Genomic DNA, 25,895 nt, shown 5'->3' with positions numbered 1-25,895 from the left:
CTTCTGCTTAAGGTCCCTGTTAGGCCTGCCCACCCAGCAGCCCCTCCTCTGTCCTCAGGTTTCTGAGGAGCGTGCCCTGAAATCCCTGATCTCCCCTGAGATGTCCTCTCAGGAGCCCTGGGGAGCCTGAAGGGCTTTGGGGCTCAGGGTAGGCGCATGCTGCTCTCTAGAACAATGGCAACCAAAGCCTAGATGCCAGCACTCACCCCCGCCCCCCTCCCCGCCCCCGGTTCTTACCAGCTTGGCAGAAGCATGACCCTGCGGCCAAGCCAAGGCAGGGGTCAGGGAAACTCACAGCCAAGGAGTCTCCCTTTCCCCAGTTCACTTGTTCACTTGTAATAGGCTCAGCCACACTGCGGATGCCTACTTTAGAGCAGGCCTCCTCCCCACGAGTAGGACAGCAGCCCCGTGGGAAGGTGAAAATCAACTCATGAAGAGTCATTGCAATCGTTTCTTTCAGACTTTCTGCGACGTCCAGAAAGAAAAGTTCATCATAATCCAGTGCTCACATGCAAATACATGTAATTCAGACAAAAGATTCAAGACACAAGGCTAATTTGGTCACATGTATTACACCAGCATCTATTTCATCCTGTTCCCTCGTTTTTAAATGCTGTTCCTTACCCACTACATCAGTTTTGCACCCCACCAATGGACCACATCCTGCACTATGAAAACTGCTTGAGGCATGTGGAAGGCTGAGCAGGAAGGGCCGACATCCTCCCAGAAGCAGTTACTGGTGGGCCGTAAGCCGGGGACAGCCGGGATCGGTGTTTTCAGGAGCTTGACAAGGAGCAGGCAGCCTGTGGGTGGCCTGAAGAGCAAAGGCCAGCCTCAGGCAGAGCTGCTTCAGCCTTCCTCCTTCTGCAAACACGACCCGGACACATCTCCCCTTGAGAGAAGAGAACAGGAGTCAGCTCTGGCATCGTCTCCTCCAGGAAGCCTTCCTGACTGCCTTCTCTTGCCCAGAACACTGCAGGTGCCAGTGTCCTGTCTGTACCCCCTCCTCCCAAGGCTCGATTCCAAGCCAGACCAGGCAGCTCAGAAATGTGCAGAGCAGAATAAATGAGGGAGTAGATAACCCAGGCCCCGTGGGAGCCCCTGGCCCGGCCTCGCCTGCCTCCCACCCCGCATCCTGGCAGCTGCCCTGCCCGCCCGGTGGGACCCGCCCGGCGCCACAGGGATCAGGCCAGCTGAGGGTTCCGGGCATGGGTGGAGGGGTCTATCCAGGGCAGGGAGTGGCCGAACGTGGTGTAGGGATGGAGACCGGCTGAACCCTGGAGGAAGAGAGCTCCCTGCCCAGCCGTGTTCCCGGTTCAGGCTCTTGGAAGGGCTCCTGGGCACGGCAGGCTGGGGGAGGTGAGGTGATAAGAGAGAGCAGGAGGTTGCATGGCTGTGAACAAGGCAGAGGGAGCATGGGCCAGGGTGGGGGCAGGGGGAGCATGGACAGCTCTGCCCATCAGGCCCCAGAGCCAGCACAGAAACCCCCGGGGTGCCTGCTCTCCAGGTGTTCTTGCACCTGAAGCTGGGGCTTCTGCCCCATAGGAGGGCAGTGTGGTTGGCCAGGGTGAAGTACCCCAAAACCCTCAGCTCCAGCCACGGTGTCTTGGGGTGACCTGGGGTCAGTGTGTGTATTTCTACAGGACTCTGTTTCCTCACCCGGGTAGCAGGGTGGTTTATTACGTCATGAACACCTGCGTGTATCCATTCTGTACCCTGCTCCTCCTATAGCTCACCCGGCTGCAAGCCAAAGCAGCCTGAAGCCTTTTTTCTTTGAGAGACTATCCTAAAGGGGCAGGAGACTCAGGGGGAAGACGTCCCACCCTGGAGATGGGAGAATGCTCTGTGGTCCCCCGAGCGGATCTCTCCTCACAAGCGTCCGCGAGGCAGCCCAGATCCAGGCTCCCCAGCCTCGGCCCAGTCTCAGGGTACACAAAGGCACAGAGGCTCCAACAAGGGGGTCATGGAGGCCAGGGCCCTTCTGTCTCCAGACCCCACACTCTCGAGACGCCTGGATTTTGGTCCGAGATGGAGGCAGAGCCCCAGTAAACTGGGGTAGAATTTACTGCTGCCCGCCCATGTGACAGGGGCTCGGAGTTAAGATTAAATAGATCTAAAGGAGATACCGAGAGCGCTCTTTCTGGCGGCCAGAGTTTGTAGACAGGGCTCCTGACCCCGTGTTTATAAACCGGGATAATAATATCTGTGATCGCAAAGGGAGATGTGCTGTGTAAACTGTCAAGTGTCAAATGAGAGGCGTGTTCTGGCCTCCTCATCCCACGTCCCCTGGGGAGGGGTGGTCCCAGCACCCGGCTCACAATGTTCCCCCGAGACCGCAGCGGACAGCCCGCGAGGCGATGTGGGAAAGCACAGGGCAGGACGACCGGTCCAGGACACCCCCGCCCCCTCCACCCTGGCTTGCACCCACCAAGGACCCAGACTGACAAATGACTCAGACACGCAAACACCAGGGCCTGAGCAGAGGCAGTGACTGCACAGAGGTCGCTGGATCAAAGGCAGCTCAGGGCAGGGTATCCCAGGGTGGCAGGGGGGCTGGTACTTGTGGGAGGGGCTGCCTCCCCCTCCCCCAGCCTCAGTGGTTTGCTTCGGTTGCCTGAGATGGTGCCGTGGTCCTCATCCCACCTTTGAGCACTTGCTGTGTACCAGGCTTTTAAGACATGAGCCTTCAATCTTGAAAAGCGTGTGCAAAGCCCTGTCTCCATTAGAGGAAACGGGGGCTTCCCTGGGTTAATGACTCTTTACACCACCATTATCAGGAACGACTAGGTGACCTGCTAATTATGTCAGTCGGTGTCAATCCCGGTCATATCACCGACCACTGGCGCCACACACCCCTGCCCCACTCTGCTCCCAGCACCCTAGCCTGGGGTTGCAGAAGCAGCCTGTCCTGGAATCCCAGCCCCCATCGCAGCTGCTAAACCCCTCTCCACGTACAGCCTGTTCTCCCCTCAAGCCACGCCTGCATGAAGTGAGATTCAGGTGGCCCAGACCAGCAGTGCCCCATCTCTTTTTGGCCGCAGACCCTTTACCTCCAATGAAGTCTGACACCTGTCCTGTTGCAGGTCCCTTCTGTTCCTGGCTTCTTGCTGTCAGAGGGGTCCCGGCTGCTGCTGGGGAGACAAGAGTTACACAGGCCTTTCTCATTTTCTAGCCAAAGTGTTGGCTCTGGGCCGATGCTGCTTGGTACCCTTCAGTAGGCGGTACCCGCTCTGGCTCGGTCACCAGCGTGAGGGCAGGGCCTCTCCCCTGGGGCTGCCTGTCGTGGGTGCGCCCAGGTCTTTCCCTGCCAGCCCTCAGGGCCGTCCCTCCTGCCCTGGCTCTCTCCCTCATCCTCGCACCCTTCTCACCTGTGAACTTTGAGCAGCAGAAGTCACCATTTAGCTTTCCCTCCTCTCTTGTCCTAAGTCAGGTTCATTCTCACGAGTCCCCTCACAGTCTCAACCTGTGCTGTCCGCTCCGGTGGCCACTGGCTACATGTGCCTTCTGAGCACTTGAAACGCAGCTAGTCCCAATTGAGATGTGTTCTAAGGGAGTACAAAACGAAGGCAAAACATCTCATTAATACTCTCCCTATCAATGACATGTTCAAATGCTAGTACTTTAGATGTAGTGGGTAAATTTTACGTATCTTTTATGTTATATGACTACTAGAAAATTTTAAATCAGAGGATGAGGAGGTTCTGGCCATCTTCTCAATGCCTGCAGTTGGGTCTCAGGGATGAGGGCAGGTGGTTGAACCCATGCTACCCAATCCACATTCTTTTCTGTGGCAAACCTCACCTAGGTCCACATGAGAAAGCCACGCTCCTCCCTCCCGCACACAGAGCTGCAAACGACCGATCACAGAGACTTTCACCTTGTAGGGAGCACAGCAGGGTCCTGGGTCTGCCTGACTCCGAGCTCTTCCCAGGCTAGCCAGGCAGCCCGCGCTGATCTCTCTCTCTGGTTCAAGGTTTCATGCAGATAGAGCACCCTGCACTCAGTGGATAAAAGGACCGTGTGTAGACAAGGGAAAAGACAAAAACTGCACCCCAGCATTCTGGCGGTGTCCCCATCTTCTGAAGAGCGCATCTTTGCCTGTTATCAGACACTCTTGGACGACGCGGGAGACAGAAATGATTCCGTCCTCTAGCTGGCTCCGCTGAAGGCCAGGCCAGCAGGGGATAAGGTGAAATACTGAGTACCGATGGGCCCTCGTAGAGATCCAAGGGGCAAGGATGCTGAGGGCACAGACCTGCAGAGAGAGAAGCTGAGGCCAGGGAACATCGGCAACAATGGTCCCGTGTCCAGCCTCTAGGACAAGCCTGGCCGCTGGGAGCAGCGGCATCAACCAGAAGGGAGGCTGGCCGGCCGGGGGGAAGGAGAGTGACAGAGAAGCTGAGCTGGGTAGGGCCAAGGATTTAAAGGCAATTCTCAGAAGTCTGGACTTTATCCGGAGGCAACTGAGGGTTTCTGAGCACAGCAGCGGCATGCTCAGAGCCGTGTGGAGGCTGGCGGCCCTGTTCTTCCGAAAGGGCTGAACCTGCAGGGGCTGAGGACAGAGACGGCCTGTCAGTGACTCACCTGGATGCCCCGCAGACGTGGCTTGTCAAGGATAATGGTGAAGCCAGGCTTCCCCAGCATTTGGGGAGCCCTCTATGGGAAGTTCATGACCTTATTTTATCCTTATAGCTATGCAGGGAGGTGGCCAGAGCAGCTGAGGGCTGTTGGCTTTCTTGAATGTATGAGTGAATGAACGGATGAAAAATTGTTTGATAACTGTAACCCCTCGTCCTTCCATTATGTATGGAAGGCACTGGGCTAAACTGCACTGGGTAATCCAGTTAACGGATGGGGTTCTGAACTGAGGCTCCCCTTTGGAGGTGCACAGAACCTTGGTGGATATGAGTTCATGGGGCTCCTGCAGTGAGCATGGGATGCTAAGAAGAAGGGGGAACACAGGTCGGGGGGGGGGGCAGGATATAGGGCCCTGGTCCCGCAGAGAGAGGCCTGGCCCAGCAGCCTCAAGTCTATCCCTGCAAGCGCCCCTCCACACCTCTCCTGGATCCCCCCACAGCAAGCTCTCTCCAGCTGGCTCCAGCTTCTCTCCCGGTCCTGGAATTAATAAAGACTCTGAGCCGACTGCGGTTTGTAAGTCTGAAAGCCGGTTCCTGCCCACGTCATTGCCCTGAAAAGAGTGGGGCCCCACTCCGCACCAGCACCCCATCCTTCCCCCTCCTGGGGAGGGGCAGGCATGCAGAGGCACCCTCTGGTCTCCCCACCAGCGGGCACATCCCAGCACTGAGCCTCAGGCCCTGACCCTGAGCAGCCCCTACCTCCCCAAAGACTGGCTTGGGCTCATAATCTCCATCAGCTACCCCCAAAGCACCCCCAAATCACACACCCTGGAAGTAAGAGCTGCACGTTTGCTGTGCAAACACAGCCGCAAGACAATTCTGCTGGCACACCCACCCCTTCCAAACTCCTGGAGCGCCACCACCTGAGAGCGGGAAGAGGAAGGGATGGCCCGAGGTGGCCCAGCAGAGAGGCAGCCCAAGAGTTCCTCCACAGACAGGAGTGGAGCTTGCAGAACCTGTGGTAGTAACCTGGCATTATTACCAGGACTAGCACCAGGTGAGTACAGAGCATTTGGGATCTAGCCGGCACAGGACAGAAGATATGACCACATTTTATTTATCTTTGCAATAACCCTCCCAGGTAGCCATATTAATAACCATTTGACATGTGAGGAAGCTGAAGCTCTATGAAGAGGTGACCCCACTAGGAAGTGCTAGAGCCAGATTTGAGGCCTAGTTCCCCCCGGAGTCCAGCGCCTGCCTCTGGCATCTCCACTCTGGGCCACCCCTGGTAGCCCTGCAGACTGCCGGGCGCTCCTGGCTGGAGGAGGGGTCGTTTCCCTCCTTCCCTGGGGGCTGTGGTGTGTCCTCCCCTCACTCTCCACCTGGGCGAGGGCAGGTGGGGAGAAGCTCTCAGACTTTGTGACCTCGACTTTTCCCCTCCAGACTGTGATGAGGGCAAGTACCAGTGCCCCTCTCCTACCCTCTGGCTCTCAAGTCCCCCCACCCCCTACCCCCGGCCCCCCAATCCCCCCGGGTCCTCATCCTGCCCAGTTAGGCAGGAACAATCCCAGTCCTGCTGGAAATGCTGGTCCCAGCTGTTTCAGCGCAGGGTCGCCCCCTCCTGGCCACCCGAGGAATGTCAGTCCTGGGTGTTCTGGGGCTGGGAGAGAACCTGCAGCTGAAGCTCCTGTGTCTGGTCTGGGGGCTCCAGTGCTTAGTGTTGGGACAGGTGGGGGCCAAGTGATAAAGGGGGGCTGGGCCACCTATCAGCCTTGGTGGGCTCCCTAAACCCCTGTGCACCCACAGGGCACCGGCGGGGTCCAGACTGACCTTTGCCAGACACTTGGACCTGCACAAGCCTACTTGTAGGGCTGTGACCTTGATCCATGAAAATGGGACCCCTGTGGTGTGCCAGGGTCTCCCACATGTCCCCCAGACGCCCCAAGAAACAACACCAACATGGTCTTAACTCCCAGGCCATCCCCTGGGGCAGCCCCTCGGCCTCTGCAGACATGGATCCAAGACCTGCCACCCCCGCCCCCACCCACCCCCCACCCCCCAGCTTCAGGCAGGAGGTTGTGACCTTAGCCCCTGCAGAATGGAGCTGTGTAGTGAGTCAGGGTCCCCCTTCCAGCTCCCAGGTGCCTCAGGGGACAATGACAACACAATTTTACCTTCCAGGCCATTCTGCCTGCAGCAACCTCAACCTCTGTAGACACTGGCCCTGGCCCAGCCCCCAGACTGGCCCAAAACCCCACTTCCCCAGATTTAAGCAGGGCCTGTCTGTGGCCAGGTCTGGGGGTGTTGGGGAAGTCTGGAGGGCCAGGGTGGGGGCAGAGGCGCGGGACAGCTGGCCTGTGTCCCCACACTGGGCCCGGGGCCCAGCCGGAGGGGCGGGGGCCTGGCCACTCAGGACTTGGCTAGGACTGGATTTTTGGCCGGGCTGCAGGGCCCTCCCTCCTGCTTCCTCTCCCGAGGGCTGTCCTGGCAGAGGCCCCCCTCACACTTTCTGGCGGGAACGGGGCCAGCAGTGAGAGAACAGCCACAGAGGGAAAGCGGGAGAGAGATGGGGAAAACTGTGTGTGTGTGTGTGTGTGTGTGTGTGTGTCTATGCGCACGCGTGAGCGACTATGTGTTTTAAGGAAAAAAGCCCACAGTCCAGTCCACTCAGACCCAGCCTGGGAGGATTGTGAGCCGGCCTTTCGTAATTGCCCCCCTCCCTGCGGCCCCCTCCCCCAGGCCTCCCCCTGCTCAGGCCCTCCTGCCCGCCCTCTCTCCCTCCCTTCTTCCCTCGCAGCCGAGGAGGCAGCAATTACGCTTTGGGGATAAAACGAGGCGCGGAGAGCAGGCTGGGCATTTCTCCCTGAGATGGCGGGTCCGACAGCTACAGCCCTGTGGCCTGGAGTCCTCCTGCTCCTGCTGTCCATCGTCCACCCCTCGCAGCCTGGAGGTAGGCCTCCCCTGTTCCCGGAGCCGCCCGCAGCCCTCCATCCTCCCAGCCAGGTGTCTGGGCTCATAGATGAGAGGGTGCCCTTCGCCCCCAGCATCCTCCAGGGTTCCCCGGCAGGAGCCCGGCAGTCCCTGGATCCTTGGAGCTGCCCTTCCCAGGACCCAGCCCATGCTGAGGGAAACCTGTCACATAGATACCCCGCGATTTGGGATGGTCCCCAGAGTGTCCGGGTCTGCTGCCCTGGGTGGAGGGAGGGCCCCCGGCTCCGTCCCTCGTGCTCTCCCAGTGGGGTGTTGGACGCACGCTGGGGAAGGACCGTTCCCATTGGGTCTGCAGGCACCTGCAGTTTGCACACCTGCGGACCCAGCCCAGTGGCACACATGCCCTGCGGGTAGAGGACCTGAACTCGAGAGCATCCAAAGTGACCGGTGTGGTTTCAGCAGGTTCCCTGTCCCCTGGGAAGGCAGGGACCCCTCTGAGGAAGGTCAGGGTTAGTTGATTATGGAGTTGTGGTTGGAAAACTGCTACTGTGGTCTGTCCCTGGTGAGAAGGACTGGGACTTCTGAGTGTGTGTGTGTGTGTGTGTGTGTGTGTGAAGTATGTGTGTGCGTGCGCACATGCGAACACATGCATACATGAATGAGTGTGTTGCATGCTCTTGCACAGGTGGGCATGGGTGTGTATGCCAAATATCTCATCAAATAGTGGAGAAGGTTTCCGGGATAAATGTCTGTTCACAAGTTCATCCTTGGACAGGTGTGTGTGTGTGTGTGTGTGTGTATTTGTGTGTTTGGGGGGAGGAAGGTTGTAGGGTATGTGAAAGTGCCTGTTGGCATATGCAAAGGTCTGCCACCTGACAGGCTTATACACATGGGAGATCTGGTATCCAGGTGTGCATGTGAATGTGCATGTGAGTGTGTGTGTGTGTGTGTGTGTGTGTGTGTGTGTGTAACACAAGGAGGACAGGGAAGCTGGGTAAAGTGTCCATCTCCTGGCAGAGGGAGCGTGGCCATGGCAGAGGCTGGAGTAGACCTCAGGGCAGTCCTGGACCATCTAGGGTGTGTCTTGCACAGGTCCCAAGGGTACCCCTGTGGGGCTGCTACACACCCTGGGGGACCCTGGGAATGACCCACCCGCCTTGGTGCTCCTGGCTCTGGGAAAAGGGAAGTGAAGGTTCACAAGGCATTTGGTAGGGTGTGCTGGGTGGGGTAAGGTTCCTGTGCGAGTCCTCCTTGCCATGAGAACCAGACCTTCAGTGGGGACCGGCACGGGAGTTGCACAGGGTGGAGCAGGGCCAGGCAGGAGGGCTGGAGTGGGGGACCGGGGAGGAGCGGCAGCTGTTTCCGTGAGATTGACTTTCTGGACCAGCACTGCTGGGAATAGGCGCTTCCTGCACAGAGGTCACCGGCTCTCCGACCTGAACGGGGCTATGGGCCGTGCGCACCATCAGGTGGAGCCCAGCGGGGGGGAGCGAGACAGCCCAGAGGACCTGCCACCCAGCTGCCTGAGAGCAGCAGCTCTGGACTGTCTGGGCCTCCCCCCTCCAAGGTGTGGCCCCTGAACACCTGCCTGCCTTCCCAGAGCTCCCGCCTAGAGCGAGGCAGCTAATCCCCACAGGATCACCTTAACCCTGAGGGTTACCAATTACTGTCTTCACTTTACGATTGGGGAACTTGAGGTTCAGACGGCTGAGGCAGTCCCCGGGGCTTTAGTACCAGCCAGCTCTCTGCCCCGGGCCAAAGGATGAGGGGGCGGGGCCGGGGGGCCAGGCAACACTTGGGAAAGATCCGGCCTGGGACTGAGCCCTCTAGGGCAGCAGGCACCTTCTCCTTGTCCCCTCAGTGACACTGCGAAATGCTCCGCTGGCCTTGTTCTTTCCTTGCAAACATAAATCACAGCTCTGTCCCAGGTGGTGGAGGACTGGGTCCAAATAAGGGCTGTGTAAATGGATGAGGTATTCAGGGGCTTGTGCCCAGAGCCTACCAAAAGCTAGAGAGGTCAAGCAATAGGGAGGCTGGACACACACACACACACACACACACACACACACACACTCACAGCCATCGCACTCTGGCTATCCTGGGGGAGCCCAGCTTCCCCCCACCCCAAGACAGTGTCACCCCACGAGCTCCCCAGAGCCAAAGAACCACGTTGTCAGTGGAGGCAAGAAAGAGAGGCTCCCCAGGATGGCTGTGCAATGGGAAGGGTTGTCTAGACCCAGTTAGGATGGGTCAAAAGCAACTTTGAGGTCCAGCTGTCCTAGACCCCCAATACTATTTAAAGCGAGAGGGGAGTGGGGAGAAAAGAAAAAGAAATCAGGCATCTCCCCATCCCCCAGAAATATTATCACTTTTTTTCTGATTCCAGGACTGGGGACAATCTGGAAGAGGGTTTTCTTTTTTTGGGGGGGGGCGCGGGGGGGAGGGGTTTTCAACCCTGGCCGCACATTGGAGTTACCCGGGAACTAGGGACAATTCTGATGTGGAGGTCCCACCCAAGAATTCCTGCTTTGTTTGGTCTGTGGAGGGACCCTGACACGGAGGCTTTGTCAAGGGTGACTTTAGTGAGCCTCCTGGGCCCAGGAGCTCTGGCTCAGGGGTTAATCCTGCTCTCTGTGTCCACTGAGGCCAAGGCAGGAGGGCAGACGTGCCCAGCGAGGGATCGAGTCACCCCCTGGAGGACAGATGGTTTTTGAAAAGCCCTTGGCAGCCCTTCTCCATGCCAACAACAAACAGCTTCGTGTGGTCTTATCTGCTCCCCAGGTTGGCCCTCTGGACTCGGGCTTGGCCCGCGGGCTCACTGCTTGCTCCCAAACAACCTTCTCCCAGATCTTGGAACTTGGAGCCCAGGGCCCAGACAGAAGGCCCCGCGTGCGACTGGGTTCAGCTGTAGGTCCCAGGCCAGGCACTCAATTTCACTGGCTCTTGGTTTCCCTGGCTGTAAAATGGGGAGAAACCTCCCTGCCCCACTATCTCCTAGGGCTGGTGGGCGGCTCCAGCAATGAAACAACTGCCAAGAATGTATCAAGGAAGAGGACTGTGGAAATGTGAATTTTTAAAACGATGTATCTTCTTATTCAGAATTTGCCAACTTGAGCTGCTCAACCCTTGTAATTCGTGCACAGTTATAAGCTTTAATTTCCCTCCTGCACTTCATGCCATGGTTTGTCTAGTGGGGAGCAGAGTTCAATGGTGCAGAAAGCAGACGGGACGAAGGCAGGGGGTGCCTGGAGGAGACCCAAGAAACCGAGGAAGGCTTCACAGCAGAAGTGACATTTGAGTTAGACCTTTAAAGAAAGGTCAGTGTGTGGGGAGCTATCCTGGGATGACAGGTGAGCCTCGGTCTATAGGGCTGTGGGAGGCAGAATTAGAGAGATCGCTGGGCAGAGTCTATCTTGATAGGAGGAAGATCTCTCTGCAGGTAGAGCTGACAGCGTCAGAGGTGGTGATGTCCCTGTCACTGGAGGCGTGCAAGCAGGAGCACCAGGGGATGCTTGCAGAAGGAACTCCAGCCCAGGCCCGAAGACCGTTATGATCCCTGACAGTCTAGGATCATGATTCTAAGATGCCAGAGACGAGTTCACCCTGGACTGGCCGGTGAAACAAGCCAAACCCACATAAAATAAGACAAGCGTGCTGCCGGCCAGCTCTTTGGGCCAGCTCAGCAATGAGAGTCAAAGGCTGAGAGAAGGCAGGAGGGAGACTCTGAGCTCAGTCTTGGTGGAAGGGTAGGACTTGGGGAGAGGAGAAGGCATTTCTGGCAGGAAGGGTGGCTGCCGCCCTTTTGAAGGCCCTCCTGTCTTATAGTCTCACCTCTCCTGCACTTGAAGAGAGAAGGCAGGGCAGGGCACCCTTTACACCCACTAAGTCTTCTCCATTTCCTCAGGGCAAAATGGGGATCAAAATCCACAGCTCCCCAGGCTGTGACGGTTCAGGCACGGAGTTTGGCACGTGCGGTTGGGATTTGAATCATGGGGGTCGGGAGTGGGGAGAGGAGATGGGGAGGCGCTGGGGAGAGAGGAAGCAGAGGAGGAGCTGGCAGGCCCGGGAGGGGCTTGGTCACAAGCGGGTGTGGGAGAGCAGAACCCCAAGAGAGGAAGTAGGGGGGTCAGCCAGGCCCAAGGTGGGAGACCCCCAGGTTGGTTGGGGATAGAACAGGATGAATCCAGAGCCACAGGCAGCATCCTTGCCTCCCCTCCACCTAATTCACACATCATTTATGGGACATATCCTGTTTACCCGACCCCAAGCCGTGTGCTGCGCAGCGAAGTGGAGACGAGGGGTCACCATCTTTTGTTTGGGCCGTTACCGTGTGCCAGGTCCAGGGCAGGACGGCGCTCTTCCTGAACCCGCCGACGAGTTGCAACCACTTTGCGAGGCAGCAGTTATCAGCCCCACCTGGCTGAAAAGGAAGTTGAGGCTCAGAGGGGTTAAGTGACTTGCCCAAGGTCACACAGATGTGGCATAGCCAGGAGTAGAGGCAGATGGGTCCGTCCTGAGCCCCTTGTTCCCTCCATCCCCGGCCCTGCTCCTGCCATCGCTCTGGAGCTGGACAGGAGGGAGAGAGGCCGAGGCAGAGAAAGGCCTGGGGCGCACCGGGGTAGGGCACATAAGAAACAGTGCTCAGAGCTGGAGACCAGAGCCAGGGACGGCATCAAAGGCTCAAGACAGGCCATGTGCGTGCTTGGCAACACATGACAGGGCCAAAGCACTCATTCCCAGCCGGCCCACCCTCCTCAGGCCACCACTTTGAGCCCCTGAGGCTTTGACCAGATTGCTCGCACACTCTAGGCCTGGATTGCAGTTCCTGGGGGACTGCAGGCCCTGGGGGAGGGGGATGGCGCCAGGACTTTGGCACGGAGTGGCTGTGACAGCTTGGCATCCCCTACCCTGCCGGGCTGGGGCTGAGGCTGACAGGGCCCTGGGGCCAACAGACCCAGCTGTGCAGCATCACCAGGCCACGAGGCCAGATGTCTGTCCATGCAGCCTCTGGTCATACTGCAGAACTGACCGACACTGTCCCCCAACCCTGCCCGTGCCCTTTTCAGTGGGGTGGTGCTGGGGATGAGGCATTGGCAAGGTGGCTTATCAGGGTTGGGGCCATTCTGTGGTGGTGGAGTTAGGGCCTGGTCTGCACCAGGATCATCTGTTGCCATGACCAGGCACGGGTCTGGGCCCAGTACCACAGCGTTCCCCAGTGAGCGTTTCACCCGGCAGTGGGGACTGAACTCGTGATCTTGGCTGGGCAGACAGCCTCTGGCCTGGCCAGTGAACTCGCTTTCCTTAGGAAACTATTCACTTTGCTCATTCATGGTGTCCCCCTCTGGGGCCCGGCGCCTCCTAAGACAGCCCTGTGTCAGACAGCCAGAGCCCCACCCATCCACTGTTGCCCAGTGGCTGAGGACGCTGACCTCACGCAGTCCTATCAGTGTGGGAATGGCTGCATTTTTACTGGCAGCGGCCGCATTTCCTTACCGCTTACTTACAGCTCGGCCACAACCCTGGCCCCGGCTCATGCTGCTCAGGGCTGGAGACAGTTGGCTGCCCATCGAAAGGCGCTCAGACCCAGCCTATGCCAGGCCCTCTCCAGGGAGAGGAATTGCCTGAGTTTTAATCCAGGCTCCATCTCTTTCCAGCTGTGTGACCCCAGGCACATCCCTCAACTTCGTTGAGCCTGATTTCACATCTGTTAAGATGTAAATAATAATCCTAGCCCTTCCCACTTCGCAGAGCATAAATGGGGGAAAAAATGCTTCAAAAACAAAAATTGCTTTGCAGATTTCCAACAACATCACTATTCTCATCATCATCATCACATTGTTACCATGTTTTTATTAGCTCTGGCTAATAGAGGATTCTACCTACTTCCTTCCAGGGGTCCCAGGAGCTATTCCTGGAGGACTTCCCGGAGGACTTCCCGGAGGACTTCCCGGAGGAGGCTTTTTCCCAGGTAATGTACATGAAACTTCCCCCTACCCAGGGGAGGAAGCTTGTGAGTAATCCACGAGAGATGCACATTGCGGAAGGGAAGAACATTGTCATACCTACCACAGAAGACCCACAAGTCCCTGCTACTTAGAAAAGCAGTTTGCGTGACACTGTCTTACCACTAGTGAGAGCATAAATCTTCTGAAAGATGAAACAATGCTTTTGAGGCTATAGGAAAGTGAGTGCTTTCACGCACTCCTGCCATTCACAGTCTTCCAACCATTAACCCCACTTTGGAAATCCACTTAGAGGAAATAACTGAAGAGGAAAAGAATGATCTTCAATGAGGTTCATAGGTGTGGTGTTTGCAAAACTGTGAAGCAAGAAACCCACCTGACTGGAGGGTGTGATTAAGTAAACTCGGAAATATTACCCAGTTACTAAAAAGTATGATTATGTTATCTGTTGTGCAATATGGTGACATGTTTTTCAAGTAAAAACAACATAAAAGCAACGACCGTGTGTAGGTGGAGACTGGGAGGCCCCCCCCACCAAAAGAAAATGGGGAGCCCGAACAGGTTTGGCTCAGTGGATAGAGCGTCTGCCTGTGGACTGAAGGGTCCCAGGTTCGATTCCGGTCAAGGGTCTGTACCTTGCTTGCGGGCACATCCCCTGTAGGGGGTGTGCAGGAGGCAGCTGATCAATGTTTCTCTCTCATCGATATTTCTAACTCTCTATCCCTCTCCCTTCCTCTCTGTAAAAAACTCAATAAAATATATTTTAAAAAATGGGGAAAATGTCGGAGCAATGCCATTTAGAAAAAAGCATAATGTTTTAAAGTAGATTGAAAGATCAAAGTCATATTTTTAATACTTAAGAAGCATTGGAGTGTTCAGAACTGACATGGAAGTGAGGGCAGCTACCAGCACACTCTCAGGCACAAACTAGCACAGGGCTATTGGCCCTATGAGACAAATGAGGAAATTGAGGTTCGCAAAAGTTAAGGCTTGCCTGAGGTGGTGTAGCTAGGCAGTGATGGATTTGACCGTGGGTTGATGGGTGGCTTTTTGGCAGGGGCACTGATCTGACAGGGGCACTGATGTTTCTCTCTCCCACCCCCCACCCCCCACCCCCCCACCCCCCTAGGGACTGGTATCGGAGGCCTGGGAGGAGGAGGTGAGTGCAGAAACCAAATCTATTTCCTCACTGATGGGGTCTAAGTGTCACTCTAGCCCACACAGGTCCTTACACCTCAGAACCCCAGAAAGTCCAAGCATCAAGGGTCTCTTGTTTTATAGACCAAGTGCCTCTTGGGGAGAGACTTGTCTGAGAACTGGAACCCACTGACCTCCAGCCCCTCCCCCAGGCTTTCTCCCTGGTGGCCCCCGCCTTCTCCCGCTTTCTTTTGATCCTCCGCACACCCCTAAAATGCTGGCTGAGCAGGTGTCCTTGTTCCCTCAGAGGCTCTGAGAAACTGAGTCTGAGAGTAAAAACCACAAATCTGGGCTGGAGCTGGGCTTCCCACCAGACATCTAGACCCTGGGCTCCCAGCAGCTCCCTGTCCGAAGGGAGGGCTGCTCCTGACAGCCCTTTTCGGACGTGGAGAGTAAGACCCCACAGTGCTCTTGCTTTGCCCTGAGGGTATAAGACAGGGGTGCCGGGGCTCCCCATTCACTGCCATCTCTTCCCTCTGCAGGGCTGGGGCCTGGAGGCAAACCGCCCAAGCCAGGTAAGACCTGAGGTCGTAGGGCGCTGAGCGTGGGCCAGGGGGCAGGGGAGGGGAGAGCCTACCTAGCAAGGGCAAGAGGCAGGAAGGAAGTGGTGGGCGCCCCCATCCCCCGGTATGTGCAGGCTGGGGCCGGAGTCCGGGACAGGAAGCTGGCAGCAGCTTCTGCGAGGAGTGTCCAGCATCTATTCTACAAGGGCCTCTGTGCCCAGCTGCCCTGTCCCCTATGCACATGGCCTCAGAAGCACAGCCCTGGTGCTCAGGACAAAGGGAGGGCTTGATGTTCCAGAGGCCACCATGCTGTGAATGTCACTCTGGGACTCAGACACAGAGGGTAGGCTCCAGACCCCACCTGATGGTCCCTTGGCTCAGACCAAGCCCTCTCTAATCTCTAACTCCATATCTCTGACTCTTGATGACAATCTGAGCCCTTGTCCTGGTGCCAGGCTGAACCCTGACTCCAGACCAAGCCCGAAACTAAACCCCAGGTTGGACCCTGACTCTGGCCCCAGATGAGGATCCTCCTTGATCCCAGGCCCCTTCTGGCTGTCCAGACTGTGGAGTTTTCCAGGAAGGAGATGTGACTAGACCAGTGGTTGGAAAACTGTGGCTCGAGAGCCACATGCGGCCCTTTGGCCCCTTGAGTGTGGCTCTTCCTAAGCCTTAGGAGCACCCTAATCAAGTTAATAACAATGTACCTACCTATATAGTTTAAGTTTAAAAAACTTGGCTCTCAAAAGAAATTTCAATCGTTGTGCTGTTGATATTTGGCTCTGTTGACTAATGAGTTTGCCGACCACTGGACTAGACTGTCCTGGCCCTGCCGAATCTGACACCAGGGTCCACCACCAGTTCCAAAGAACACACCCCCAGGAAAGAGGGAGGGCGTGTCCCTCCAGGAAGCACTGGTGGACAAGGAGCAGGTGGAGGAAGTGGTGTCTCTGTCCAGATGTGTGACCCCACTGGCATGTGAGATACTCCACATGGGGCCTTGCCCCCCCCACCCTGCTCTGTGTCTCCCTGGCTCTGAAGCCGGGGCTCCAGGGCAGTTTGGGTGTCCAGCAGCTCTTACGAAACCCGCTGCTGGATGATCCAATTGCAGATGAATCTGCAAGACCCAGATTCCCCCCTCCCTGCCAGCCCATCTGGGTTGTGAAACATCAGGGCTGGGCCGGGCCAGGGGGAGGCAGAAGGACAGGAAGCCAGGGAAGGGGTTCCTGGGATTTGGGGGTCGACGAGGCCGGAGCCCTTGGAATTCACTGCTTATCCTGCCAGAACCTGCCTCCTGCCTCCTGGGAGGGACCTTCACAGGGTCTCTGATGGTAGAAAAAATGTCGAGAAGGACTAGATAAGCCAAGACGTGGAAACAGGTCTGTGCTTAGCCGAGAAGAACCAAATTGTGGAGGTTGTGACTGCAAAGCTAGAGAGGGGATTGGCTGATCTCACTGGGGACACATGGCAGATTGTGATTAGACCTAGGAGGGAAGACTGAGAAAACTGCAGAGAGCCCCATAACGGGCGGCCGCTAAAGTGAAGCTTTTATTAATGATCTAGTTTAGACTTCCGAAAGCACTCTCAGGGCAGGGTGAAGGAGTAGACCCCCAAAAAGTCAGGGTGTCTCCTCCTGATGAAAAGGGGCTGGATCCCGCAACCTCCCTGAGGTCATCGGGACTCAGCTACAAAAGTCCGGACAAAGCCACAGCCCCCCTCCTTCCCTCGGCAGCTCCTCACTTCCATCCGGCCCAGGGGGGTGTCCGGGCCTGCCCAGGCAAGATGGAACGGGGCATGGGCAGTGTGTGTCATGCTTAGGAACAATTAATCCCTTGGCAAGTGGAGGGTGGGTGGCCTGGCAGCTGCTCCATGTGGGCCTCAGCGCGCTGGCCCTGCCTGGGCTCTCAGTGGGGGACCAGGCAGCTGGGAGCCAGCAACACCCACACCCTGAGCACCAGCTGGAGGCCAGCCACCCACACGAGAGGACTGGAAGGAATGGGCCACACCCACTGGACACCCTGGCATATTGCACACACTAGGTGCTTTCTGCTCATGATCTTACTGGTCCCAGGAAGGGCAGGGACACAATGACCATTTCTAGGTGGGGAAACTGAGTCTCAGAAAGGTGAAGAGACTCGCTCCCACACGCATGGAGTCGGCAGGAGTAGCAGCATTTGAATCCAGAGCTCTCTGATTCCAGGATGCGAGGGGGTTGGGCTGGCCAGGCCCCTGGGCTCCCTGCTGTGGCCAGCACCTCACCCCTCCTTTCCTCCTTTCCAGGGGCTGGACTCCTTGGGGGATTTGGACCAGGTGAGTCCAAAGGAAGGAGGGCAAACAGGAGAGGGGCTGGTCGTGCTGGAGGGCGGCCTGGGGACCAGGCACCTAGGGAGGAGGCTGGGAAAGGACAGATGGCTCCAGAGAGGTTGCCTGCTCCCACCCCGACCTGTCCCAGCCTCTTGTCACTTCCTGTTCGGTTCCCATCTTCTCGTCCAGCCCCTCTGTGCTCAGGAAAGGTCCCAGCCCTGTTGGAGCTCAGGAAACAGGCCTGGCTTGAAAGAAGCCCCAGTCAGAGCTGGGGAGGGGCAGGGCCCACAGTGCTGGGAAGTGAACTCCCTGCCCCCAGGCCAGGCCTGACCCACACCAGGCATGCCTGGGAGGGAGACCAGCCAGAGATAGACACCCATCTTACAGAGGGGCTGGCTGAGCTGCAGGTGGGGCCAACTCACACAAGTAGGAAATAAGTGGGGGAAGGGAGACCACACCCAGAGAGAGCCAGGTAGACTCCCCAAGCTTGGCAGTCCCCCATGTTTGGGGTCAGTCCCCAGAGAGGGCTTCCCTGGGCTCAGGACCCTGGCAGCCAGGCAGCCAGACTGGTGCTTGCAGGAGAGAGTCTCACGTAATTGGAAACAAACCCGGCACGCTTGTGAACTCCAACCTGATTGCCCATCCGTCCTGGCCAAAGCCTGGAATGTCTCCTGGAGGGGGAGAAGGAGCGATTGGGCCCAGATGTGAGAAGGAGAGAGCCAGAGGGACCATTTGACTTCCCATAAACATTTTAGCATCCGTCTGAAATCAAGGAGGCTCCTGGACTGCAGGCAGGCTGGATGGACACATAGACAGATGCTGGGAACTGGAGGGTCTCCAGATACAAGGGAGAGGGAATGGGCTGAGCCAGGAGACACCTGCAAGGAAGTAGAAGAGAGGTCTGGGTTGGGGGCTAATGTGGGAGCCGGGCAGGGCCTGGCCTGGGTCAGGTCTTGCTGACAGACTCTACTCAGCTTCCACCCTCAGAGAAAGCCCTGCTCAGTCTCCCATTTGTTGGCAGGCCTTCTAGGGGAAGCAAGGCCTGGCCTAGGTGCATTATGGGGGGGGGGGGGATGGTCAATACAATTACATCTACATGGCACATAGTAGCTGGTCACTAAATGGGAGCTGCTGTTTTATCAAGATCAGCCCCTGAGCACCAAAGGCTCGAGTCCAGCTTGGGGTCTGAGTGGCTGCACAGACCACAGCCCTGCCTGGCTCCTGCCTGCCCATCATGAGACCCTTCCCACCCAGGATCCAGGAATGATGCCCACACACCAGTCTCTCGTCTCCTCACTGGCTCTGTCTCCTTCTCCCTACAGGTGCTGGAGGGCTCCCAGGAGGGGCAGGTTAGTATTGACACCCAAGCAAGATGCCCATTTGGGGCCAGAGCCAAGCCCAGGGTATCTGCCTGGTACGTGGGCCAGGCCAGCCCTGGGCGCTGGTGTGAGGGTGATGCTGAGACCACTTGCCCTAAGCAGCTGCCCAGGACACAAGGAAGTAACCGCTGCGTCCTGAGTGCTAGTATGATGTAGTGCCAAGAGGCTGCAGGGGCCAGTGGAGCCCAGAGGAGTTGCTCAACTCGGCAGGGTGTCAGGAAGACTTCCTGGAGGAGCGGGTGTGGAAGTTTGATCCCAAGAGAGCCTGCAGCGTTGTCAGGCTGAGTAGAACCATCTGGCACATGTTGCTCTCCAACACTGATCCTGGTCCTGGGGACAGAGGCCACTGCTTGGCGTGGAAGTCCTGCAGAGAATAGGAGAGCCACCTCAATGTGCCTCCTGGGCAGGGCTGGTTGGGCTCAGGGCCTCACCCTGTCCTCCCCTCCCCTCCACAGGGCTCGGCGCCTTTCCTGGGGGCACCTTCCCGGGGCCTCTACCGCCGGGGGTGAGCGCTTCTGCCGCCTATAAAGCTGCAGCCAAAGCTGGTGAGTGTGACGGTTTGGGACATGCCATAGTGCAGACCCTCTCGCCTCCATGGGCTCTCCACTTTGCAAAGAACATTTCCTGGGAGGCAGGCGGGATCCTCATCTCTAATCTTCTGGCTCAGAGAGGCAAGCAGTCTCCAAGGGAGGTGGTGGCATGATCAGATATCATCTCTGGGCTGTCCACATGCACCAGGGCCCTCCCACCTCCCATTGCTCCTTGCATGACTCCTCGCCTCTCCCACTCCTGGCTCTGTAGGTGCTGGGCTTGGCGGTGCTGCTGGCGTCGGCGGGCTTGGTGTCGGTGGACTTGGTGGTGTCGGTGGACTCGGTGGTGTCGGTGGACTCGGTGGCTTAGGAGTGTCTACAGGTATGGTGACTAACCCTGAGTTGCCCTGGTGAAGGCTGAAGGCCTGGTGACACCAGCTCTGACACGGTCCCTTCCATGCCAGGTGCCGTGGTACCGTCCGGAGTGGGAGTCGGAGCTGGAGGGAAGCCTGGGAAAGTGCCGGGTCAGTGTGGAGTCCCTGGGGCTGGACAGCAGGTTCAGGGAGGGGCTGAGGCCCTCAGCTCTGTACTGGGTGGGACAGGTGGGGCCTGGCTGCAGCGGGGCAGGGAAGAGCGACCGGCCCAAAGTGTGGGGCCCTGTTCAAAATGGGGAGAGGGACTCTAGCCCACCTTCTGGGCCCTTCTTCCAGGATCTCAGAGATCTCAGAGACGGGATTGTGGCAGACTCGGGATCCAGGGGACAGATGGGGACACTGAGGCTCAGCATGGGAGTCAGTGCAGAAGGCCCTTGGTGGTCACAGCCGAGCCAGGGTGGCCAGAGGAGCCTTGACTCCCCATCTGGTGCTCATTCCTCTGCACCAAGCCCTTGAGGAAGTGACTTCAGGTTAAACAAAAGCCTGCCTGAGTCCACGCAGCAGGGAAGAAACATCTGGAAGCTGTTAGCCCAGAGGTGGGCTGGGCCGGCCATGTAAACAGGCTCCAGAAGACAAGATAAATCCATGCACAGAAGGGTTTGCAGATGACTCCTGAAACTCAGGGGAGGAAGGCCGTGGCCCCAACACATGTCCCTGGCTATCCTTGCCAGGCACTGGGGTGGCTGGTTTGTGAGGCCTGGAGCTGTGGAGGGAAGGCCAGGGAGGGGTTCCTGGATGCTGGGGCGCTGCTCACGGCTCCTTCTTTTGGCCACAGGTGTGGGTCTACCAGGTGTATACCCAGGTGGAGTGCTCCCAGGCACAGGTAAAATCACAGAGAAGAAGGAGACCCTCCCTATAGCCTGGAGACCATCTCCTGGTGGCCCCTCAACTCCCTGTAAGCTGAGGCCACCAGAGCATCAAAGCTCAGGCTAAGGGACACAGGGCCCCTGTCATTTCCCATGAAGGCCAGTCAGCTTCCCCTCATCCTACCAAGCTCCGACCCCAGGCCCTGACCCAGATCATTGTCGCAGCCCGAGGTGGGCCCCTGAGGACATACCAAGTCCCCGGTGTAACCAGCTGATTCCCAAAAGCCATGAGTCACCAGGGAGCCCGCCCAGAGCATCTGCCCAGTAGGAGACCCTCAGAGCTGCCCTCTCACCCTCCTCTCCCTCCAGGCCTGGCCACCCCACCCGACATGTGACCTCCTGAATTCCCCTAAAAGCCCAGACTGGGGCTGCTCTGGGAGATTTGCTGACAGTGTCCCTCCCTCTGTCCCAGGTGGCCCAGTCCCAGGGGAGACAGGAGAGGTGGGAGGGCCAGGCACTGGCAAGTGCGGAGCTCCCGGCCACAGCAGAGGGCTGTGTGCTCGGTTGTGGGCACAGGCTTCCCACTTCCTGCCAATTTTTACTGTCTGCCTTCTCTGGTAAGGGTGGGCAGGTGGCCTCAGCTCAGAGACAAGGCCAGCTGAGGCACAAGGTCATATAGCTAGGAAATGGGATTAAAGTCAGATCTTCCGAGTCAGACAGGGAAGAGAAGCCACCATCAAACCGCCCCCATCCCACATGAGCTGTGTCGTCACTGACTGTCAGTGCAGGAGGGCAACTTCCTGCCCCGGGGGTGGTGTGGGAGCCAGGCTGGGCCTTCTAGGCCTGCCTTCCCACCCTCACTGCCTGACCCCCTTTGCTCTCACAGGAGCTCGGTTCCCAGGTGTGGGGGTGCTCCCTGGGGTTCCCACTGGAACAGGAGTCAAGCCCAAGGCCCCAGGTATGTGACCAGTGGGCTGGGGACCATGGTGGGAACCTGTATCTACCCTCAGGCCCCTACGGAGGGGAGGAGGAGGGGGGCTGGGGACCATGGTGGGAGCCTGTATCTACCCTCAGGCCCCTATGGAGGGGAGGAGGAGGGGGGCTGGGGACCATGGTGGGAACCTGTATCTACCCTCAGGCCCCTACAGAGGGGAGGAGGAGGGGGGCTGGGGACCCATGGTGGGAACCTGTATCTACCCTCAGGCTCCTATGGAGGGGAGGAGGAGTGGGGCTGGAGACCCTGGGCTCAGGGCCCTCTGGGTGGGCACACCTTGTGCTCCAGCCTTGGTACTGGTGGCCAAGATGGACAGAACACCTCTCAGAAATCCCAAGTGTGTGTGAGGCAGCATAAACCTGGAAATCGGGGCAGAATTGGCCACTCCCCAGCCCTCTGTGCTGCCTCACACCAGCCATTGGTGCCTCGGGGCCCTGCGCCCACGGTGAAAGGACTACAGTGATGGCTCCTTGTCATTGCAGGTGGAGGGGGAGCTTTTGCTGGAATCCCAGGTGAGGCAAGGCGAGAATCCCCGGTGGGTGGGCAGGCCAGCAGGGTGGCCAGCCAGGCAAAGGCTCTCACCGTGGGCGGGGCGGGGCATTCAGAATCCCATCAGGCCTGTCCAATGCCCCTCATGCCCATTGCTCCAGGCCTTGGACTGGCTCCAAACAAAGTGGCATCGATCACAGTTCTGCTTCCCAGTCCCAACCCCTCATGTGTAGCAGCCCACTGAGTCCAGAAAATGTGCCAGTCTGTGCCAAATGCTGCAAGGGCTGCAGGGCCCAACTGTGGCCCAAGCCCTAGGAGGGGGAGAGTTCTGCAGCTTTCTGCAGGCCATGGCCCAGCACTGGAAGGGCTCAGCTGATCAGTGACAGCAGCAGGAACGCCCTCCAGGCAGGATGGTTTCTGGGTGCAGTGGGGCTCCCTCTATCTGAGCAGAAAGTGGAGAGTGAGGCTGGGGGCTAGCGGGAGCTCAGGTTGCTAGGGCCTGATTTTGTTCTCCTTGTTCTCACAGGAGTTGGACCCTTTGGGGGTCAGCAGCCTGGAGTCCCACTGGGATACCCGATCAAGGCACCCAAGCTGCCAGGTAAGTCAGAAGGAGGAGTCAAGAGGCACCTCTCACCGGGTCTCACTGCTGAGGCATTTGTGGGAGCACAGTTTTGGTCACCGGTGTCTCTTGTGGGGGGTGTCAGGAAACCTGTGTACCGAGCCCCACTTCTGGTCACCAGCAAAGAAAAGCATGGGGAAGCCATCCTGCAGGTGTTGGCCTCACTCACATGCACACCTGTACCCACACGCATGCACACACAGGCACAGAGACCCCCAGCCCTGATAGGAAACCATTGGTGTTGATGGTAAGAAACACTGTTCGTTGGAAAGACCCCTCGGACGTCACATAATGAGCTGTTTCTTATTGGGAAGGGAGTAAGGAAGCTACTCGGACTCTAGGGACCGGGTGGGGTGCCCCCCCCCCTCCACCCAGGGCCTCTGCTCTCCTGAGAGCAACCGTGGGCTGCTCGTGACCCTCGGAAGGGTCTCAGGCCTCAGCAGCTGTGGGAATAGATCTGTCCACCAAGGTAGTGGGAGCCCAGCAAGGCATGGGGCTGCTTTGGGGCAACACCTGAGCCTGCCCTCCCCACCCCTCAGGTGGCTACGGACTGCCCTACAGCACGGGGAAACTGCCCTATGGTGAGTACGGCCCTCCCAGGCCAGTGGGCTTCTGGCTCTTTCCAGATGCAGGGTCCTGGCAAGAGAGCTGCAGCCCCAGCCCAGGGCTAGGAGAGTACCCGCTGGGGGTGGGTGGGGTCTTGGAAAGGGAATTCCCTCAGGAAGGAACATGGAACTTGGACTCAGACAGCTTGGTTCTCAAGCCTGGCCCTCACACTTGAGAGAACCGGCCTCTTCCCTGAGCCTCAGTGTTTTCATCTGTACAGTGGGAGTAACCATCCCCCACACATATTTGAACTTGTTTTAACTCTGACGGGGGTGACATGGTGGAGACTCTGGGCAGCACAGCCCCTGAACGGGCAGGGCAGGGGGGCAGCTGCAGTGAGAGCTGAACGGATGCCCAGTGAGCCTCTGTTTTACAGGATATGGGCCTGGAGGAGCGGCTGGCGCCGGGGCCAAGACTGGGTACCCAACAGGGACAGGTAAGGTGCCAGTCAAAGGGGTTCTGATCACCCTGGCTCCAGGGCTCTGGGGCAGGCCATGATCTGTCCAGAAATCAGGCCAGCCCACCCTGCACTCAGATCCCCGTCTGAGCCGGAAGAAGGATCCTGGGTGGGACAGCACTATGGCCTCTGGTGGCTATGATGCCCCCACCTACACCCATATGTGAACAGATGGCTCTCCTAGGGCTGGAGTGGAGGCCTCTGGATTTGCAGGGCCACAGTTTTCAGTCTCTCCCCTTCCCCTCCCCCAGGGGTTGGTCCCCAGGCTGCAGCAGCAGCAGCTAAAGCAGCAAAGTATGGTGAGTACCTCTGAAGTCCCTAGCTGCTAGCCCCCAGCCTCACAACCTCTCCATCCTGTTATCACTGAGAGCCTGCCTCACAGATAACTAACCAAGGCAGCCCACCCGCCTTTGTCCAACTTTTTTGACCCCACCTATTCCTCCTTCCTTCCATCCATTCATCTATTCTTTCCTCCATCCCTCTCTCCATCACCCAACCATCCATCCATCCCTTCATTCCTCCATCCATTCATTCCTCCCTCCTTCCATTCTTTCATCCATCCATCCATCCATCCATCCACTCACCCATCTAATTACCCCTCCCTCCCTCCCTCCCTCCCTCCCTCCCTCCCTTCCTCCCTCCCTCCATCTATCCATTCATTCTAGAGACCAGGGACAGATAAGCGCTCTGCTGGAGGCTGGAGGCACAGTTGTGGGACTGGAGAAGAGGGAGATATTATTTCTACTGGGGGAAGAAAATCAGGAACCCTTCTCAGAGAAAATGACATTTGATTGAGGCCTTAAAATATAGGTGGAGTTTGCCATGTGGTTAAAGCAGGAAGAAGGAGCCTGTGCAGAGGGGAATGGGTACTATGGTGGTTAGAATGAGCATTTTAAAAATGTAACAGTTTAGTATCAATGTAGTGTGCACTATAAAAATTTTAACTGGCTCCTCAAGCTCATGATCCCTTGGCTGGCAGACATGGTACGCCCTTCCCTGTGCCCATGCTGTGAGCAGCATGGGCCTCTGTCCCCCTGTCCCAGGTAGCCCCAGTTCAGAGTCAGACCATTGGGGCTAAAGTCCTCACCTTCATCTCCAGTGCCAGGGGAGCCCTTCCTGCAGCCATGGTGGGACCAGCCAAGGGGGCGAAAATGTGGAGGGCAGCACTGAGCTGGAGGCCGCCCCTAGGAGGCCCCATAGGCTGTCCCTCCAGGCCCCTGAGGGTGGAATGTGGGAGCAGGAGATTGGGACAGCGAGGGCCTGCCAGAGCCAGGCAGCCAGGCGCTTGGATTACAAACTTGGCCGAGCCTTTGGAACACAAGGAGAGGAAGCCTTGAACATTCCTACAGGGGCCCCTCTGGCCCAGGGAGTGGCCGCTTGTGGTTTCTCAGTATGTGGCAGTGATTAGAATGGGATTTGTCTGAAAACATACAAGTCCCTTAATGAGCGTGTTGAAATGGACACTTTGGGGGTGAGTCAATGAACAGTGGGGTGGGGGCCTCCTCAAGCAGGCCCCGCCAGAGATGCCTGGGCCTCGTTCCCAGAGGAGACTGTGCTAGTTAAAACGCCAGCATCCAAGTGGCTTTCCTTCCCAGCCTCAGGAGGAGCCCTGGGAGCTACATCTGCACTGTCCCCATCCCCGCAGGTGCTGGAGGAGCTGGAGTTCTCCCTGGTGTTGGTGTTGGAGGTGGCGGCATTCCTGGTGGGGCTGGTGCAATTCCTGGGATCGGAGGTGTTGGAGGTAGTGGCTGTTCCAGCAGGGGGTGGGGGTGTCCTGGAGAAGGCCACAGGGAAAGGCCTCACCCTCTGTGGCTGTCTTTCCAGGGGTCGGGGCTGCTGCGAAGGCGGCTGCAAAGGCAGCTAAATATGGTGAGTGCCCTCAGGGGAGGAAGACGTGGGACTCTGGCCTGCCCTCAGGCCCTTGGAGCCAGCCCAGGCCTCTACTAGGCCTTGGAGACCTCAGTTCTCTAAGACTGAATGGACTTGGCCTTTGTCCACCTGTGGACACCTCCCTTCCACCTCCCCAAACATGCCTGTCTGACCACTCTGCCTGGCCCTGTCTGTTGTTCTTCACTGATTGGCCCAGCAATGGGGGACCCCTGT

At 57.8% G+C, this 25,895-nt stretch overlaps 1 protein-coding gene across 1 annotated transcript in view; it reads left to right on the top strand.

The window, feature by feature from the left end:
- The first annotated feature begins 7,249 nt into the window (after positions 1 to 7,249).
- Positions 7,250 to 25,895, top strand: part of ELN (elastin) — a 32,315-nt gene continuing 13,669 nt past the window's right edge. The window contains exons 1-18 of the mRNA XM_059693449.1: positions 7,250 to 7,530; positions 13,405 to 13,479; positions 14,604 to 14,633; positions 15,154 to 15,186; positions 17,455 to 17,484; positions 18,801 to 18,827; positions 19,313 to 19,402; positions 19,659 to 19,769; positions 19,852 to 19,911; positions 20,597 to 20,644; positions 21,514 to 21,585; positions 22,104 to 22,133; positions 22,637 to 22,708; positions 23,269 to 23,310; positions 23,712 to 23,771; positions 24,044 to 24,091; positions 25,438 to 25,533; positions 25,617 to 25,661. Coding sequence (XP_059549432.1) covers positions 7,449 to 7,530; positions 13,405 to 13,479; positions 14,604 to 14,633; positions 15,154 to 15,186; positions 17,455 to 17,484; positions 18,801 to 18,827; positions 19,313 to 19,402; positions 19,659 to 19,769; positions 19,852 to 19,911; positions 20,597 to 20,644; positions 21,514 to 21,585; positions 22,104 to 22,133; positions 22,637 to 22,708; positions 23,269 to 23,310; positions 23,712 to 23,771; positions 24,044 to 24,091; positions 25,438 to 25,533; positions 25,617 to 25,661 — 1,051 coding nt within the window. The 5' untranslated portion in view covers positions 7,250 to 7,448. The remainder of the gene's footprint in view (positions 7,531 to 13,404; positions 13,480 to 14,603; positions 14,634 to 15,153; positions 15,187 to 17,454; positions 17,485 to 18,800; positions 18,828 to 19,312; positions 19,403 to 19,658; positions 19,770 to 19,851; positions 19,912 to 20,596; positions 20,645 to 21,513; positions 21,586 to 22,103; positions 22,134 to 22,636; positions 22,709 to 23,268; positions 23,311 to 23,711; positions 23,772 to 24,043; positions 24,092 to 25,437; positions 25,534 to 25,616; positions 25,662 to 25,895) is intronic.

The sequence above is a fragment of the Myotis daubentonii genome, chromosome 4, assembly GCF_963259705.1.
Source record: "Myotis daubentonii chromosome 4, mMyoDau2.1, whole genome shotgun sequence".
Classification (NCBI taxonomy): domain Eukaryota; kingdom Metazoa; phylum Chordata; class Mammalia; order Chiroptera; family Vespertilionidae; genus Myotis; species Myotis daubentonii.
This window is presented reverse-complemented; position numbering and strand designations above follow the sequence as displayed.